This window comes from Sebastes fasciatus, chromosome 9, assembly GCF_043250625.1.
Source record: "Sebastes fasciatus isolate fSebFas1 chromosome 9, fSebFas1.pri, whole genome shotgun sequence".
Taxonomy (NCBI): domain Eukaryota; kingdom Metazoa; phylum Chordata; class Actinopteri; order Perciformes; family Sebastidae; genus Sebastes; species Sebastes fasciatus.
Genome location: NC_133803.1, coordinates 11,292,531 through 11,310,785, shown reverse-complemented (window position 1 = coordinate 11,310,785; position 18,255 = coordinate 11,292,531). Strand labels below are relative to the sequence as shown.

Genomic DNA, 18,255 nt, shown 5'->3' with positions numbered 1-18,255 from the left:
TGATACGGATGAGCAGGTTTCTGAGGAGGAAGACAATGTGGAGTATCATCCAGAAGACACAGACACATCTAATGAGTCTGATGAGGAGGTCACCGGTGGTGAAGCTGCTCCCGCTAAGTCCAAAAATGGTAAGATCTGTTGGAGCTCAGTACCTCATGATGTACATGGCAGGGCAGCTGCTGCAAATGTCATCAAAATGACCCCTGGAATCACAAGGTTTGCTGTGACGAGAGTCAGTGACATCAAGACATGTTTTGAGCTATTTATGCCATTGTCACTAAAAAGAGTCATCATTGCTATGACAAACCTTGAAGAAAAAAAAGTCCATGGCGACATGTGGAAAGACATTGATGAGGAATACCTGGATGCTTATATTGGTGTTCTTCTTATTGCTGGAGTGTGCAGATCCTGCAATGAGGCCACTGATAGTCTCTGGGACGCATCGACAGGCAGAAATATTTTCCGGGCAACAATGTCACTTCAGACCTTTCAAATGATATCAAGAGTCCTCAGATTTGACAACAGAGATACCAGAGCAAGATCTGACAAGTTTGCCCCCATCAGGGATGTCTGGGACAGATGGGTGCAGCTCCTTCCACTGATGTTCAACCCAGGGCCAGAGGTGACAGTGGATGAACGTCTTGTCCCTTTCCAAGGAAAATGCCCCTTCCGGCAATACATACCCAGTAAGCCAGGGAAGTACGGCATAAAAATCTGGGCAGCCTGTGATGCAAAAACCAGCTATGCCTGGAATCTACAGATTTACACAGGCAAAGCTGCGAGTGGCATCTCTGAGAAAAACCAAGGAAAACGTGTGGTCCTCGATATGACTACTGGACTGCAGGGTCACAATATCACTTGTGATAATTTCTTTACCAGCTATGACCTTGGACAAGAACTTCTCAGGAGGAAACTTACCATGGTGGGCACAGTGAAGAAAAATAAACCTGAGCTGCCTGCTGAAATCTTGCAGGTGAAGGACAGGGCTCCACTTTCCTCAAAGTTTGCTTTTACAGACACCACCACTGTTGTCTCATATTGTCCAAAAAAAAACGGAATGTGATACTTATGTCTACTCTTCACAAAGATGCAGCTGTGTCATCAGGAAGTGACAAAAAGCCCACAATTATCCTCGACTATAACAAAAACAAAGGAGGAGTGGACAACCTGGACAAGCTGACTGCCACCTACACTTGCCAGCGAATGACCAGGAGATGGCCAATGGTTGTGTTTTACAACATCCTTGATGTGTCTGCATATAATGCATTTGTGTTGTGGACCCACATCCACCAAGGGTGGAACTCAACCAAAAAAAGCAAGCGGAGAATGTTTCTTGAGGAGCTAGGAAATTCCCTTGTCAAGCCACACATTGAGCGAAGGGAACGGGTGCCCCGAGACCCAGACGCTGCAGCCTTGGTCAGACAGCTGCAGAGCTCACCTAGCACTCCGTCCACGCCATCAGCAACACAAAGAGCATCCGCGCCAGCATCCTCCTCAGCCAGCCCTGCCTCAACACCAACCAGAACAGCCACAGCCACAACCCCACTCAGGCCACCTGATTCTAAAAGAAAGAGGTGTCAGGTCTGCCCAAGCAGTAAGGACAGAAAGACAAACGTATTGTGCTTCAACTGCAAGAAATATCTCTGCAAAGAACACACTAAAAGTGTCACTTTTTGCCACACATGCATCTAAACACACACACATACACATGCAAGTTCTTGCACACAGAGACTTTTACTCTGATTTTGTTTTTTATTAGTTTTGGAACTAGTAATTGATTTCTATTGGTTTGATTTGCTTGATTGGTTGTTGTTTGTTTGACCTTGCAAATCTATATTTTGTGTTATGACTTGTTCTGCTTTTCATTTTGTGTTTGTATTAAAGTTCTATTGCTGGAAAAAAATACTTTTTAGCCTTTTTCTTGAAGTAAATATATATGGGTCGAAATTGACCCGTAACAACATAGATGTTACTATAGTTAATAATATTAAAATGAAAAAATAAATAAAACAAATTTATTCAAGAGATGTGTATTCTACAGCTGATTTAAGACATGGGTCAAAACCGACCCGTTAACATAAGAGATGGTAACAGAAAGCTAACACAAGAGGAAGGTTAAGAAAATGAGGAAATAGAAAGTCAGTCTTTCAGTGCCTTGGTTCATGTAGTTTTATCTGACTCTGCTCACTCACCAACATGACTGTTCATCTCAGTCTTCTTCTCATCATCACTGGACTCACAGGTCGGTCACCGGGTTCATGTTACAATTTAGAAATGTGGCGTTTTTATGCATCAAATTCTTTAAATGTCATTGAGTAATATACCCTCCAGTTTGTATTTCAAATATTTTGAAGAATATAATGACCTAATGTGTAAAACAACAGCTAATATGAACATCTATTACATGCAGGTCATCTGAAGGAAGATTATTGTTAGTGAATAAAAGCATTAAAATGCTGTATTTGTTCTTGTTGCAGGACTACACAGCATAACAACAGTCAGTGAAGTGTCAGTGAAGGCTGGAGATTCAATCTCCATCCCATGTCTCTATGACTCACAGTACACGAACCATGTAAAATACTTCTGTAAAGGATATTACAGGAAGTACTGCTCTTATGCAGTTACAACAAACCAACGAAATTCAGAAAAGTTTTCAGTCTCTGATGACAAAAGCCAAAGAATCTTCACTGTGACTATAAAAGATCTGACAGATGAGGACACTGATTATTACTGGTGTGCTGTGAAGATTGATGATGGGCCAGATGTCGGAGAGTATTTTCACCTGTCAGTCACCAGAGGTAAGAGACCTTAAACATCTTTAACATTTAAAATCCTTTGTGAACACTGAGGAAGTTGTCATTGTTTAATTGCTTTGCTACTCAAAATTATAGAACATAAATGTAAAGGTTGAGGACATTAATTATCCACCAGTTGTATTAAGATGTCTGAAACATCACCAGCATGTCCAAAGGCTTCTGCAATTTTCTATTGAATTTGTTTTCCCTTAAGATACGCCCAGTCTCTATGTGGATCATCAGGAGATTACAGGATTTAAAGGACATACTATAACCATAAACTGTAACTATCGTAACTCTGGAATAATTGCGTGGTGCAGGCTGGGTGTCTACTGTGTGACGACGTCGTCTGGATCAATAGATGGAACAAGAGTAACCATCAGTAGGAGTGTCCCCAATGTTTTCACTGTGACTATTGTTGAGTCTGGAAATCTCAAGCCTTGGGCTGAGAACGGCAGAGATCCCAGCTCAATATTCTTCAAGTTCAATTTTAATGGAGTCAGAAAGTCAACACAGGTTACTCAAATGAATCACATAATGCTGTACAAGTATTTTGCAAAAAGCAGAGTTTTCATGGTGTTTAATATCAACAGACATAAACACAACCAAAACCCGAGCAGGTCCGGACACGTCTGTCCGGACGCAACTGCCCGCGGTCTTTAGATCATAACCTTATATACTTGGAACAAAGAACTCACCTCCTACTTTCCTGTCATCATAAATCGTAGTATTCCTCAATTCTACTGGTCTCTGTCTTACTAATCAGCATATGACCTCTGCTATACATATGATCTTGGTACCTCCTCTACCATACATATGATCTTGGTACCTCCTCTACCAGATTCCCTGTTTTGGGCCCCCTGCAGCTGCAAGGTTGCTTGGATCAGCATTACATCACTAGAGCTGTGAGTTACAGTGGCCAGTGTGAGTATTACAGCACTGGGATCAATACAGCAGCACTATGATTGTATGCTGTTTCAGTAGTAAAAACAGTGTTATAGGATTAATACTTTTATCATTGTTTATCACATTTTTATATAGTTTAAAAGGGATTGCTTCCTCACTATGAGTGGACTGAGGACAGAGAGCAGCGGCTGGTATTGGTGTGCTAAAGGAGACTTACAGATGCCAGTACATTTAACTGTTACTGAGCAACTTACCACTGGTAAGTACTATATGTAATTTGCATTTATAAATATTTGTCAAGTAAAACAAGCTATGTGTTGATTTAATACAGAAGTGATATTAGCATTGAGTATTGTTGTATTACAGTGGTAATCATGGTACTATTTTGAATTATTTACACAGTTACAGCAACAGGTTTAACCCCTGTGTCACCCACTCTTGAACCTGTGAATCTCACCCCTGCACCCACAGCTCAGGGTGGACACCCAAGGTCAGCAGCCTTTGCATTAACATACAGTATTAAGAGAAATGTGGACATTTTGTGATCCAGAAAACAGTCCTTGTAAGAATCTGTACATGTGTTTTTACTGACATTAGAAGATAAGTTGTACTGTAAGACGAAATAACTTTTTAACTGCAGTATGTGACCAGGATGATGAATATATTTTTGACTACTGTTTAAATAAGACTGTTCTGTTTATATATGTATTTATTTATTGTTAATTAATTTGCATTCAAATTTCCTGCTGCAGTCTTTCTGATCACCTAAAGATTTTCGGCATCCGTCTGAGCGTGTTGGTCCTCGTTGTCATGGTGACCTTATTCATCTGTTTTATGATCAAAAGACACAGTAAGTATATGGTGAACTGATAAAACCAATTTGTGTTTTCAATTTCTGGTTATTCTACAATATTTTGTTTGAATTGAAGACTAGTTTGCATAACGGTCATCGAGCATTGAGAGTCCGTAACTGGTGTTTTTTTTCTGTCTCTCCTTTAGTGCAGACCAGAGCAGAATCATCAGACACAACAACGGTACAATATGTGGATTGATTTCCCAATATTTACTTTCACATAGCAAACTGAATTACACTGTAGAGATGATTTCATTGTAATGTATTTATGTTTACTACAGTTCCATACTGTACATTTATTGTTGTTAGGAAGATACAGTAACCACAATCAGAACTCAACAAAACATGTCTTTAATCACAAAGCTATAATATAGTATTGTAAAGTATTGTTGATGTAATCTAATGTAATAACATCTAGTAAACTTCTGTAATCTGACTGTAAATTGGATGTGTTTTTCTCCTTCAACACAGGCTGAAGAGGAAGTAAGATACGTGAGAACAACTTCAGACGAGGTAACCCTTAACCATTAAAACCATAACTCATATTACACACTATAAATACACTTAAACACACATGAGTACACTTTTTATCATTTTTATTTTACAAACCACACCAGTAATAAATGAAACAAATTTGAAATTCATCAAAAATGGAAACTTTCATATCTCTCTCTCCTTCTTTACCCAGAGGTCTGATGCAGAGAGTGATGTGGATGGAATATAAAGGGTTAATATTAAGATACCCAAACCCTGTCTGACTCTTTTCACGTAATGTAGTTCAGTATTTTCTGCCGACCATTTTGTTCCCACCAAGTCAAAATGTTGCCCTTTAATTGAGTCTCTTATAAACTTGCATCATGTTTCTTTGCCATTCCTTCCTCATTTTCATTTGTCTTTTGTTCTCCAAATGGTTGAAAAGACGTCTCAGCAGCAAGTTGTTTGTTGTTGTTTTTTCACCCTTGCCATGCATTTCTATCCACCTCTGCATAGCGGCAAAACATCACAAAGAATGTTGTATTGTATATTGGGTTTACTGCGCTCAATTATTAGGTATAAATTTGCAATAATGTAATCCTCATTTTTATTTTCAGGGTGTTTATACGCTCTCGATGTATACTAGCCATGTGTTTTGACTAATTTTCTTTTTTTTTTATGCTGTTTTTGTTCCTTTAAAAGTGAATGCACATTTAATTTCATGTTTAGAGAAGTCATTATGTCAAATGTAGCTAAATAAAGATAAACAACTTGCAGTGCACAGAGGAGTACAAAACAATTAGGGTTGTCAACGTTAACGCGATAACGCATTAACGAAAAATCTTTTTTACGCAACCTGTGATTTTTAGGTTATAGTGAGCTCAGTTTTAAAACTAGAGTGAAGATATCATCAAAAGAAACTAGAAAACCTAAAGGATCCATCGGTACCAGCCATGTAGTTTAAATAATGCTCCAAACTTCCGTTAAAATGTTGGCGTGGAAAAACTGTCATTGCAATTTTCAAAGGGGTCCCTTGACCTCTGACCTCAAGATATGTGAATGTAAATGGTTTGTCATATGTTTTATGCTAAATGCAGTACCTGTGAGGGTTTCTGGACAATATTGTCTTTGTTTTGTGTTGGTAATTGATTGATTCATCATACACATTTGTAATTGAATGAAGCAAAATTAAAGGTTAAACTGTTCAATTGATCTGTTTCATTTCTGTCTCTTCTTTCTTACCCAGTTGTCAGATGCTAAGAGTGATGTAGATGTGATGTACAACTCTGGTTACTATAGAACAACAAACTGTACAAAGGATATGTATTTTTATTCATCATCCAACCAATTGCAACTGCGTTACAGGAGGGGGAGGAGAGATTTTAAGTGTTGCAGTTGCATATTTAAGAAAATGAGGAAATAGAAAGTCAGTCTGTCAGTGCCTTGGTTCATGTAGTTTTATCTGACTCTGCTCACTCACCAACATGACTGTTCATCTCAGCTTTCTTCTCATCATCACTGGACTCACAGGTCGGTCACCGGGTTCGTGTCACAATTTAGAAATGTGGCGTTTTTATGCATCTAATTCTTTAAATGTCATTGAGTAATATACCCTCCAGTTTGTATTTCTAATATGTTGAAGAATATAATGACCTAATGTGTAAAACAACAGCTAATATGAACATCTATTACATGCAGGTCATCTGAAGGAAGATTATTGTTAGTGAATAAAAGCATTAAAATGCTGTATTTGTTCTTGTTGCAGGAATTCACAGCCTAACAGTCAGTAAAGTGTCAGTGAAGGCTGGAGATTCAATCTCCATCCCATGTCTCTATGACTCACAGTACATGAACCATGTGAAATACTTGTGTAAAGGATATTTTTGGTCCTCCTGCTCTGATGCGGTTAAAACAAACCAACAAAATTCAGGAAAGTTTTCAATCTCAGATGACAAAAGCAGAGGAATCTTCACTGTGACTATAAAAGATCTGACAGACAAGGACACTGATTACTGGTGTAAAGTGGAGATTGATGGAGGGCTAGATGTCGGAGAGTATTTTCAGCTGTCAGTCACCGGAGGTAAGAGACCTTAAACATCTTTAAGCCCATTTAAAATTTGTCGCTTGTAAACACTAAGAAGGTTGTCATTGGTTACTGCATTTTTTAGTAATTATCCATCAGTTGTAACTACCGTATTGTATACAACACCTCTGAAACATCACCAGCATGTCCAAAGGCAATAATGTGACAATATCACGTCATTCAAATCCCTCCTCAAAACCTGACCTGTTTAAACTGGCCTACTCTCCATAGTACTCATCAGCACCTGTCATATGTGTCTGTACAAATATGTCTCTGTCATGTCCTTTTGTTTTTATTTGTTTTATCTGTCTATGTTCAACTGATCCTTGCAAGGTGTCCTTGGGTGTCCAGAAAGGCGCCACTAAATAAAACGTATTATTATTATTAAAGGCTTCTGCCCTTTTCTCTTGAATTTGTTTTCCCTTAAGGTACGCCCAGTCTCTATGTGGATCATCAGGAGATTACAGGATTTAAAGGAGGTAATATAACCATCAATTGTCACTATCATAACTCTGGAGAAATGAAGTGGTGCAGGCTGGGCAGCTCCTGTGTGACGACGTCGTCTGGATCAATAAATGGAACAAGAGTGACCATCAGTATGAGTGTCCCCGATGTTTTCACTGTGACTATGAGTGGACTGAGGACAGAGAGCAGCGGCTGGTATTGGTGTGCTAAAGGAGACTTACAGGTGCCAGTACATGTAACTGTTACTGAGCAATCTACCACTAGTAAGTTATTATAAATTATAAATATAAAATTGTAAATTATAAATATTTGTCAAGTATCATTTATAAATGTTTTGATTTAATACAGAAGAGATATTAGGATTTATTATTGTTTTTTTACTCTTGTATTCATTGTCTTGTTTTGGATTATAGGCACTCTTACAGCAACAATCCATTTAACCACCTTATCATCAACTCCTGAACCTGTGAATGTCACCACTGTTTTTGAGAAACCTGCCACTAGTAAGTACTATATGTAATTTTCATTTATAAATATTTGTCAAGTACAACAATGTGTGTTGATCTAATACAGAAGTGATATTAGCATTGAGTATTGTTGTATTACAGTGGTAATCATGGTGCTATTTTGAATTACTTACACAGTTACAGCAACAGGTTTAACCCCTGTGTCACCCACTCTTGAACCTGTGAATCTCACCCCTGCACCCACAGTTCAGGGTGAACAGCACAGGTCAGAAGCCTTCACATTTGCATTAAACTATATAAACTGAATTCAAGTCTTTTTATTTAATTGGATTTGCATTATGTGATTTAAGCCGCAGTGTTCCAGTGGACCTGATGCGCTTCCTCATCCCTTTGAGTTTGCTGATCTTTGTTGTAATGGTGACATTGTGCATCTGGTTTGTGTTCAAAAGACACAGTAAGTCTATACTGAATTTTGATATTTCATACCAAAACGTTTTTGTTAATCGTAAATATGTTTTACCATAAATGTAGACTATTGTGCATTATTGTCATTGAGCACTGATGGTCACTAATTGGAGTTTTCATTGCTTCACTTTTAGAGCGGACCAAAGCAGAATCATCTGCCACTATAATGGTACAGTAATATATGCTGATTCATTTCCCGTTACATTTCTCTTACAAAGAAAGAGACGCGCTATCGTGGCCATTTGCTTAATTTAACCCTGCTGTGATACCGAGTGAAATAAAGACTACACATTTCAGAGACTATACTGTATTGTCCATTTGCAGCTGCAGGACTACCATGTATCACTGTAGCTGAACATCTAATAGTTATATTACACAAAATGCATCTTGATAATATCATTCTTGTGCATCTTTTAATAGGAGAATAGAGAAAGCATTGACGGATAGAAACTTAATTGAGCACATATGCGATGACAAACACAGTATTAGGTTTAATGAATAAATCAATTATGGTTATTGATTGCCATTCATGTTTTGTCCTCTGCTTCTTCAACACAGGCTCAAGAGGAAGTAACATACAGTACTGTTAAGAAAAAGAGAAGAACTTCAAACCCGGTAAGTGACTGTATGAATATTCTTGGGGTTGAACCTTATGTTTGTTTTCTTTTTTAAAGAGGCAGTAGGCAGTATATTTTTGGCATCACTGGGCAAAAATTCCATAATAACCTTTCAGCATATTGTAATTCAGGTGTTCTGAAAGAAAACTAGACTTCTGAACCTCCTCATGGCTCTGTTTTTTAAAAAATCTAATTTGTGACGTGAGACTTTGGCCAATCATAGGTCATTTCAGACAGAGCGTTCCTATTGGCTGTGCTCCGGCTGGTGGGTGGTGCTTGATATTTCCTCAACTGATCTCAACATGGCTGCCGGGTCACAAAATTTCTCAATAGGCATTACAGTAACAGAGTGTGCCTGTGCCTAGTTTGACCGTTTGATCACAGTTTGTGAGTGATCGACAGACTGCAGCTGGACGGCAGACTCCAAATCAGCTCTGACTAGTTGTTTTCCTCCGGTCTGTGAAAGCTTGCAGATGCCATTAGGACACCAGAGGACACAGAGGCACATGATTTTGATCAGATTACCTGTCTCATGCACTACTGTCAGGATATAGTAACCGTTTTATAAAAATAACTTTTTTTAAGCTTGTTTGCTCCATTTCTACCTACTGCTGCTTTAATATCAGTCTTGTGTATCTTTTAACAGGAGAATATCCGTTAGAAAAAATAAGTATACTTCAAGTTTATTTAATGAAGTAAACTTAAGTATTGTTCAAGTTTATTCCCAAGTATACTTTATTCAACAAGTATAATAATATCAATATACTAGTAGTATAGTTGTAAGTTTACTACTTCAATACTTCTTGGGACTAAATTGGCCCACTTTTTAGTTTATTAAAGTATACTTTAAATGTAAGAGTAATAAACTTTGAGTACACAACTAGTTTACATCCAAGTTGTATTTTGTACTGCAACTATAATATGAACTATACTACAAGTGAACTTATAGGTATACTGTTAGTTTACTAGTTATATACTTGTAGCGTAAACTATTAGTTTAAAAGTTTTTACTGCAAATATACTTGTACGTTTTCTTAAGTGAACTTATAATATTAAGCAAAATAAACTTTTCTGTATACTTTTCAGTATAAGCCAAGTACACTAAGACTTTTCTGTATACTTTTCAGTATAAGCCAAGTACACTAAGACTTTTCTGTATACTTGACGGTATAAGCCAAGTATACTGAAGTATCATTTTGTTAAGTTTAGGTACAGGTAGGTAGATAAAAAGTAATCTGAAAGCATACATTCTTATTTTAAGTTTTAAAAAAGTGTACTAATAGCATACTTGAAAAAAAGTATTTTTTGTAAGAGATAGTAAGCATTGACAGATAAAATCTTAACTGAGCACATCGGTGATCACACATACAGTATTAGGTTTAATGAATACATCAATTATGGTTATTGGTTGCCATTCATGTTCTGTCCTCTGCTCCTTCAACACAGGCTCAAGAGGAAGTAACATACAGTACCGTTAAGAAAAAGAGAAGAACTTCAGCCCCGGTAAGTGACTGTATGAACATTATTGGCTGAACCTTATGTTTCTTTTCTTTTTCTTAAGTAAGACCCACCTCAGAATTATTAGTATTTTCTTTGGACTATTATAAAGAATAAGGTTTTAGTAAACTCTAATTCCTCTCATGTGTTCGCTTTAAAAAGTAAGTATTTTTTATGAAATGGTTCATGATTACTATTTTAACAAAGGTGGTCATGTTGATGTAATCTAATCAGATCTAGTCTAATAAAATGGTGTTTAGCCTTTATTTAAATAACATTTGCTTTGCTCCTTCATCAGGCTGAAGAGGAAGTAACATACAGCAATGTTACGCACATGAGAAAAACTTCAGTTAAGGTAACCATAAACCATTAAACCACAACCTGTATTACACAACATAAGCACAAGAAAAGACACACTCAAATAGCATTTATTATTTCATCATACACATTTGTATTCGAATGAAGCAAAAACACAAAAAAAGGTTTTACTGTTCAATCGATCTGTTTCACATCTGTCTCTTCTTTCTTACCCAGAGGTCAGAAGCTAAGCGTGATGTAGACGTGATGTACAGCTCTGTGGTTACTGTCGAACAACAAACTTTGCAAATGGTAAATTCTAACAGCCCAGTTTCACACTGTTGCTCACATACATGGTGTAACTTTTTTCCCTCATTTTTTAGCCACTCTAGTGTGGCGGTTGACTCTTAGTTTGCTTTATCGTTGATCTTTCTTACTAATTGTAATTTTTTCTTCTGTTCTGCAACAGGTTGAAGCAAAAGATGAGGATGTAACATATAGCAGGTTGGCCCAGCACCAGCAAAACCTGTAACCCCATCTTATCTGCCTGTCTATCACTGGACTCTTTTCTTAGATGATAGTGTTGCAATGTGTTGCCATCTGTTCTTTGGTTTTGAAACAACTTCTTACTTCTTTTTAATTTTGAGGGTTTACATCTTCTCCTTTTTTTATTCTCCTCTGCATAGCTGCAAAATGTTTCACACAAGTGCTGAACTGGGCCTGGTTTCCCAAAAGCATCTTAAAGATAAGATGTTTGCAATATCCATCTTACGTCCCTTCTTAAGCTTAAGACGTGTTTCCCAAAAGCTTCGACAAAAACATTCCACTCTTAGCAATGATCCTATCGACTCGTAGGAGGTTAAAGAGCATCTTAAGAAGCTTCAGAACCTGCAGGAGGAACAAAAATAACATGTTTCATTGACATTTTTATTGTTTTTGTTCATTATAGTCTGTACTGTATTGAACAGTGATGTTGTTTAAGTGATGTTTGATGTAAAATGAAGGATAATGTTTAAAATAAAATATAAGAAAATGAAATGAAACTAATGCACAAATGAATTCATCAATTGATCTACCAGTTTCTGTTGTCGTCCTCCTCCTTTCCTTTTTCTTGTCTTGTAGTATATTCATCTCTTCTGGCTGAAACGCCACTGCCCTGATGTTGTTTTTGCATTTTCCCCATCTTCTCTTTTCTTTTTATTAATGGTGCATGTTTGCCACACGATTAGATGTTTGATATAGAAAAGATTACATTCACAATAGATGATGTGTGCATTGAAGATTATAGGAACGGCCACTGCTTAATTTTGGGTTTAAAATGTGCCTAAACTTGCAGAATACTTTTGGCATCATTAGGCAAAAACTCCACAATAAGCTTTCATCCATCCATCATCATATTGTAGCATATTGTAATTCAAGTGTTCTGAGAGATAATTACAGTTCTGCACCTCCTCATGGCTCTGTTTTCAGGCTTTAAAAAATCTAGCCCGTGACGTGAGACTTTGGCCAATCAAAGGTCATTTCAGAGAGAGAGCGTTCCTATTGGCTGTTCATTCAACGGAGGCAGCTGTCAATCACTCGTGAACTCTGATCAAACAGTCAAACCAGTCAGCACTGATCAAATATGAATCAATATTCTGTTGCTGTAATGCCAATTTCTCAGCTCAAATGTTTTCAGAAACATTTTGTAGTGTACTGTTTAGCTGTAAAATGAGAAAGTTTGCTCCGGCTAGTGGGCGGTGCTTGGTATTTCCTCAACTGATCTCAACATGGCTGCCGGGTCACAAACTTCACTGAAAGTTAACATTGTAAACTCAGCCTGTGTGTCTCCTTTGTGGTTACTAAAACGCAGTTTACGAAAGATTAATAAGTTCACTCAAATAGCATTCATTATTTCATCATACAAATTTGAAGCAAAAAAAAAGAGAAAATGGTTTAACTGTTCAATTGATCTGTTCCACATCTTTCTCTTCTTTCTTACCCAGTTGTCAGAAGCTAAGATTGATGTGGACGTGATGTACAACTCTGGTTTCTGCAGAACAACAAACTGTGGAAAGGATATGTATTTTTATTTATCATCCAACCGATTGCATCTGTCTTACAGGAGGGGGAGGAGACATTTTAAGTGTTGCAATTGCATATTTAAGAAAATCAGGAAATAGAAAATCAGTCTTTCAGTGCCTTGGTTCATGTAGTTTATCTGACTCTGCTCACTCACCAACATGACTGTTCATATCAGCTTTCTTCTCATCATCACTGGACTCACAGGTCGGTCACCAGGTTCATGTTACAATTTAGTAATGTGATTTTTTTTATGCATCTAATTCTTTAAATGTCATTGAGTAATATACCCTCCAGTTTGTATTTTAAATATATTTAAGAATATAATGACCTAATGTGTAAAACAACAGCTAATATGAACATCTATTACATGCAGGTCATCTGAAGGAAGATTATTGCTAGTGAATAAAAGCATTACAATGCTGTATTTGTTCTTTTTGCAGGAATTCACAGCATGACAACAGTCAGTGAAGTGTCAGTGAAGGCTGGAGACTCGGTCACTATCCCATGTCTCTATGACTCACAGCACATGAACCATGTGAAATACTTGTGTAAAGGATACTATAGGAAGTACTGCTCTTATGCAGTTAAAACAAATCAACAAAATTCAGAAAAGTTTTCAATCTCTGATGACAAAGAGCAAAGAACCTTCACGGTGACTATAAAAGATCTGACGGATGAGGACACTCATTTCTGGTGTGCTGTGGAGATTGATGAAGAGTCAGATTTCCACAAGTATTTTCACCTGTCGGTCACCAGAGGTAAGAGACCTTAAAGCACCTTTAAACACGTTTAAAATCCTGTGTGAACACTAAGGAGGTTGTCATTGTATAATGCAATTTTTAAAATGACTTTATCACTAAAAATGAATGAGAATAAATGTAAAGTTTGAGGATAGTAATTATCCAACAGTTCTAACTACTGTATTGTATACATCACCTCTGAAACATCACCAGCATGTACCAAAGGTTTCTGCAATTTTCTCTTGAATACTATTTGTTTTCCCTTAAGGTACACCCAGTCTCTATGTGGATCATCAGGAGATTACAGGATTTGAAGGAGGTAATATAACCATCAATTGTCACTATATTAACTATGGTGAAATTAAGTGGTGCAGGCTGGGCAGCTCCTGTGTGACGATGTCGTCTGGACCAATAGATGGAACAAGAGTGACCACCAATGCAAGTGTCCCCAATGTTTTCACTGTGACTATGAGTGGACTGAGGACAGAGAGCAGCGGGTGGTATTGGTGTGCTATAGGAAGCTTACAGATGCCAGTACATTTAACTGTTACTGAGCGACCTGCCAATAGTAAGTTATTATAAATTCTAAATCTAAAATTCAAAATTCTAAATATTTTTCAAGTGTCATTTATAAATGTTTTGATTTAATATAGAAGATATATTTGGATTCATTATTGTCATTTTACTCTAGTATTCATTGTCTTGTTTTGGATTATAGCCACTCTTACAGCAACAAGCCATTTAACCACCTTATCATCAACTCCTGAGCCTGTGAATGTCACCACTGTTTTTGAGAAACCTGCCACTAGTAAGTACTATATGTAATTTTCATTTATAAATATTTGTCAAGTACAACAATGTGTGTTGATTTAATACAGAAGTGATATTAGCATTGAGTATTGTTGTATTACAGTGGTAATCATGGTGCTATTTTGAATTATTTACACAGTTACAGCAACAGGTTTAACCCCTGTGTCACCCACTCTTGAACCTGTGAATCTCACCCCTGCACCCACAGCTCAGGGTGGACACCCAAGGTCAGCAGCCTTTGCATTAACATACAGTATTTAGAGAAATGTGGACATTTAATGATCCAGAAAACAGTCCTTGTAAGAATCTGTACATGTGTTTTTACTGACATTAGAAGATAAGTTCTACTGTTAGACTAAATAACTTTTTAACTGCAGTATGTGACCAGGATGATGAATATATTTTAGACTACTGTTTAAATAAGACTGTTCTGTTTATTTATGTATTTATTTATTTATTGTTAATAATTTGCATTCAAATTTCCTGCTGCAGTCTTTCTGAACACCTAAAGATTTTCGGCATCCGTCTGAGCGTGTTGGTCCTCGTTGTCATGGTGACCTTGTTCATCTGTTTTATGATCAAAAGACACAGTAAGTAAATGGTGAACTGATAAAAACAATTTGTGTTATAAATTTCTGTTTATTCTACAATATTTTGTTTGAATTGAGGACTAGTTTGCATTACTGTCATCGAGCATTGAGAGTCCGTAACTGGTGTTATTTTCTGTCTCTCCTTTAGTGCAGACCAGAGCAGAATCATCAGACACAACAACGGTAAAATATGTGGATTAATATATATTTTCACAGAGCAAACTGAACTACAATGTAGAGATGATTTCATTGTAATGTGTTTATGTTTACTACAGTTCCATACTGTACATTTATTGTTAAGAAGATACAATAACCACAATCAGAACTCAACAAAACATGTCTTTGATCACAAAGCTATAATATAGTATTGTAAAGTATTGTTGATGTAATCTAATGTAATGCCATCTAGTAAACTTCTGTAATCTTACTGTAAATTGGATGTGTTTTTCTCCTTCAACACAGGCTGAAGAGGAAGTAAGATACGTGAGAACAACTTCAGACGAGGTAACCCTTAACCATTAAAACCATAACTCATATTACACAATGTAAGTACACTTAAACACACATGAGTACACTTTTTATCATTTTTATTTTACAAACCACACCAGTAATTAAATTAAACAAATTTGAAATTCATTAAAAATGGAAGCTTTCATATCTCTCTCTCCTTCTTTACCCAGAGGTCTGATGCAGAGAGTGATGTGGATGGAATATAAAGGGTGAATATTAAGATACCCAAACCCTGTCTGACTCTTTTCACGTACTGTAGTTCAGTATTTTCTGCTGACCATTTTGTTCTCACCAAGTCAAAATGTTGCCCTTAAATTGACTCTCTTATAAACTTGCATCATGTTTGCTCTTTGTATTGCATAGTTTCTTTTGTTGTCCAACTGGTTGAAAAGACGTCTCAGCAGTAAGTTGGTTGTTGTTGTTTCAACCTTGCCATGCATTTGTATACACCTAGCGGCAAAACATTGCAATGAATGTTGTATTGTATATTGGGTTTGCTGCGTTTAATTATTAGGTATAAATTCACAATAATATAATCCTCATTTCTATTTTCGGGGAGTTTATACACTCTCAACGTATACGAGCCATGTGTTTTAACTAATTTTTTTAATGTATATGCTGTTTTCATTCCTTTAAAAGTGAATGCACATTTAATTTCATGTTTAGAGAAGTCATTATGTCAAATGTAACTAAATAAAGATAAACAACTTGCAGTGCACAGAGGAGTACAAAAGAATTAGGGCTGTCAACGTTAACGCAATAATAATGCGTCAACAAACAAATTTTTAACGCCACTAACTTCTTTAACGCTTCAACGCTTTGACTTACAATTTTTAGATTGTAGTGGGCTCAGTTTTAAAGCTAGAATGAAGATATCATATGAAACTAGAAAACCTAAAGAATCCATCGGTACCAATTATGTAGGTTAAATAATGCTTCAAACTTGTGTTAAATTTTGGCGATGAAAACTGGCATGGCCATTTTCAAAGGGGTCCCTTGACCTCTGACCTCAAGATATGTGAATGAAAATGGGTTCTATGGGTACCCACGAGTCTCCCCTTTACAGACATGCCCACTTTATGATAATCACATGCAGTTTGGGGCAAATCCACATTTACACACTCAACTTGGTAACATGAAACTTATCTTGTTATTCAGACATTTTCATAGCAAGTCTATCATATCTATACTTAAATTGGTTTATTTGGTTTACTGTGATTTGTGACAAGTGTCATCCATAATACAATAGGCTTCATGACTGTTTTAACGTGGCTACTATCAACATTAGACACTTAAATCTTAAAGGTGACATGTTATGCTCTTGTGCTTTTCCCCCCTTTCCTTTAATGTGTTTTATAGTTTTTGGTGCATGTGTTTGGTCGGCAGAGTTACAAAGCCCAAAGTCCACGCCAAAGGGAGTTCCTCTCCCCAACAGAAACACTGCTCCTGAACTGCCTGAAACGCCTTGAGTGAAGTCCTGCCTTTTCTTCCATAACATGGTGATGTCACCAAGTAACACATTTGCATGCCCTCAAACAAAGCTAGTTAGAGTGGAGTTGGAGCGGAGTCCAAAGAGTTTGGTTTGGTTGATCAATCACAATAGTAGGCCAGCTGACCAATCAGAACAGACTGGGCTTTTCGGGAGTGGCGAGAGAAGGCAGGAGCTCAAGCACAGCGTTTCAGACAGAGGGTGAAAAGAGGTGTTGCGGCACAGCCGGTATGAGAAAAGTAAAGCTTCTTTTAACATTGAAGTATGTAAACATGTTCTAATAGAAACCCAAAATACAAGTATGCACCTTAAATTAAGCATAATAGATCCCCTTTAAAGCATTGACAATGCGTTGAGCAGGAAATGTTATTATTGACATTATAGAGGTGTTGAAGGGAGGGTGATTTTGTTAAAGCTTTATTATCTTTATTACTATTGGATGTATCAGGGCTAAAAGGTCGCAATTGTTTTCTACTGCCATGTTTTAATAAATGAACACTTTCAGTCCATATGCTTGATGTGTTCATCATTTGTTCTAAAATGTTGCATCCACTGGACCTTACCCCAGAGTCTATACATTTTATTCTGAAAGTGCACTTTAAAAGTTAATGCACATTTATATTGCCTATGTAGAGAATACGTCATGATGTTAAATGTAACTGAATTCAGATAAACAACAGTGTGCAGTGCACAGAGGAGTAACAAGTTATTTTATTTCGCCAGTTTTGTGAAGCTGGAAACATTTAGAAATTAAAGAGCAACATGATCCTTTGTATTATCAGTGCATTGTAGAGTTATGGAAGGAATTGTGAAGTTGATAAAACCTTTTTTTCATTATTGCAATGGTGAGAGAAGGACTACATTTTACACTACATCAATTTTGCAAATTGACTGCAATACTTGGATAGCTGCTCTTTTCTTTTGAAATGTTGGGTCCACTGAATTTGCACCTATTATACATTTCATGTGCATTATTGGCAGTGTTGGAGAAGCTACTTTGAATCTGTAGCTGGTGAAGCTGAAAGCAAGTCTTTTTTGGAAGTATAGCAAAACTACTTTTTTCCTCAAAAGCAGCAAGCTACACTACAAGCTATTCAGAAAAAGTAACTAAGGCGTGCTGTTAGGTATGAAAA

General features: G+C 36.9%; 1 protein-coding gene and 2 long non-coding RNA genes across 3 annotated transcripts; all 3 read left to right on the top strand.

The window, feature by feature from the left end:
- Window positions 1–6,446: 6,446 nt before the first annotated feature.
- On the top strand, window positions 6,447–17,627 carry LOC141773882 (polymeric immunoglobulin receptor-like). The gene is made up of 11 exons (XM_074646036.1): window positions 6,447–6,558; window positions 6,794–7,108; window positions 7,540–7,839; window positions 13,424–13,741; window positions 13,992–14,291; window positions 14,442–14,531; window positions 14,673–14,760; window positions 15,026–15,123; window positions 15,272–15,306; window positions 15,586–15,627; window positions 15,804–17,627. Exons 1-11 carry the CDS (start codon window positions 6,513–6,515, stop codon window positions 15,837–15,839), a joined length of 1,668 nt encoding a protein of 555 aa, XP_074502137.1. The 5' UTR covers window positions 6,447–6,512; the 3' UTR covers window positions 15,840–17,627.
- On the top strand, window positions 7,991–8,678 carry LOC141773487 (uncharacterized). The gene is made up of 3 exons (XR_012595127.1): window positions 7,991–8,079; window positions 8,221–8,497; window positions 8,643–8,678. It is a non-coding gene; the product is annotated as an uncharacterized LOC141773487 (long non-coding RNA).
- Window positions 10,498–12,022, top strand: LOC141773486 (uncharacterized). The gene is made up of 4 exons (XR_012595126.1): window positions 10,498–10,628; window positions 10,921–10,977; window positions 11,157–11,231; window positions 11,389–12,022. It is a non-coding gene; the product is annotated as an uncharacterized LOC141773486 (long non-coding RNA).
- Window positions 17,628–18,255: the final 628 nt, after the last annotated feature.

What these genes read in the sequence shown, in the direction of transcription:
- LOC141773882 (XM_074646036.1), top strand. Translation starts at nt 6,513, where the DNA reads ATGACTGTTCATCTCAGCTTTCTTCTCATCATCACTGGACTCACAG. An exon ending in TTTTGAGAAACCTGCCACTA is followed by an intron (nt 14,532 to 14,672) that starts GTAAGTACTATA and finishes TTATTTACACAG; the next exon opens with TTACAGCAACAGGTTTAACC. An exon ending in TGAGAACAACTTCAGACGAG is followed by an intron (nt 15,628 to 15,803) that starts GTAACCCTTAAC and finishes TTCTTTACCCAG; the next exon opens with AGGTCTGATGCAGAGAGTGA.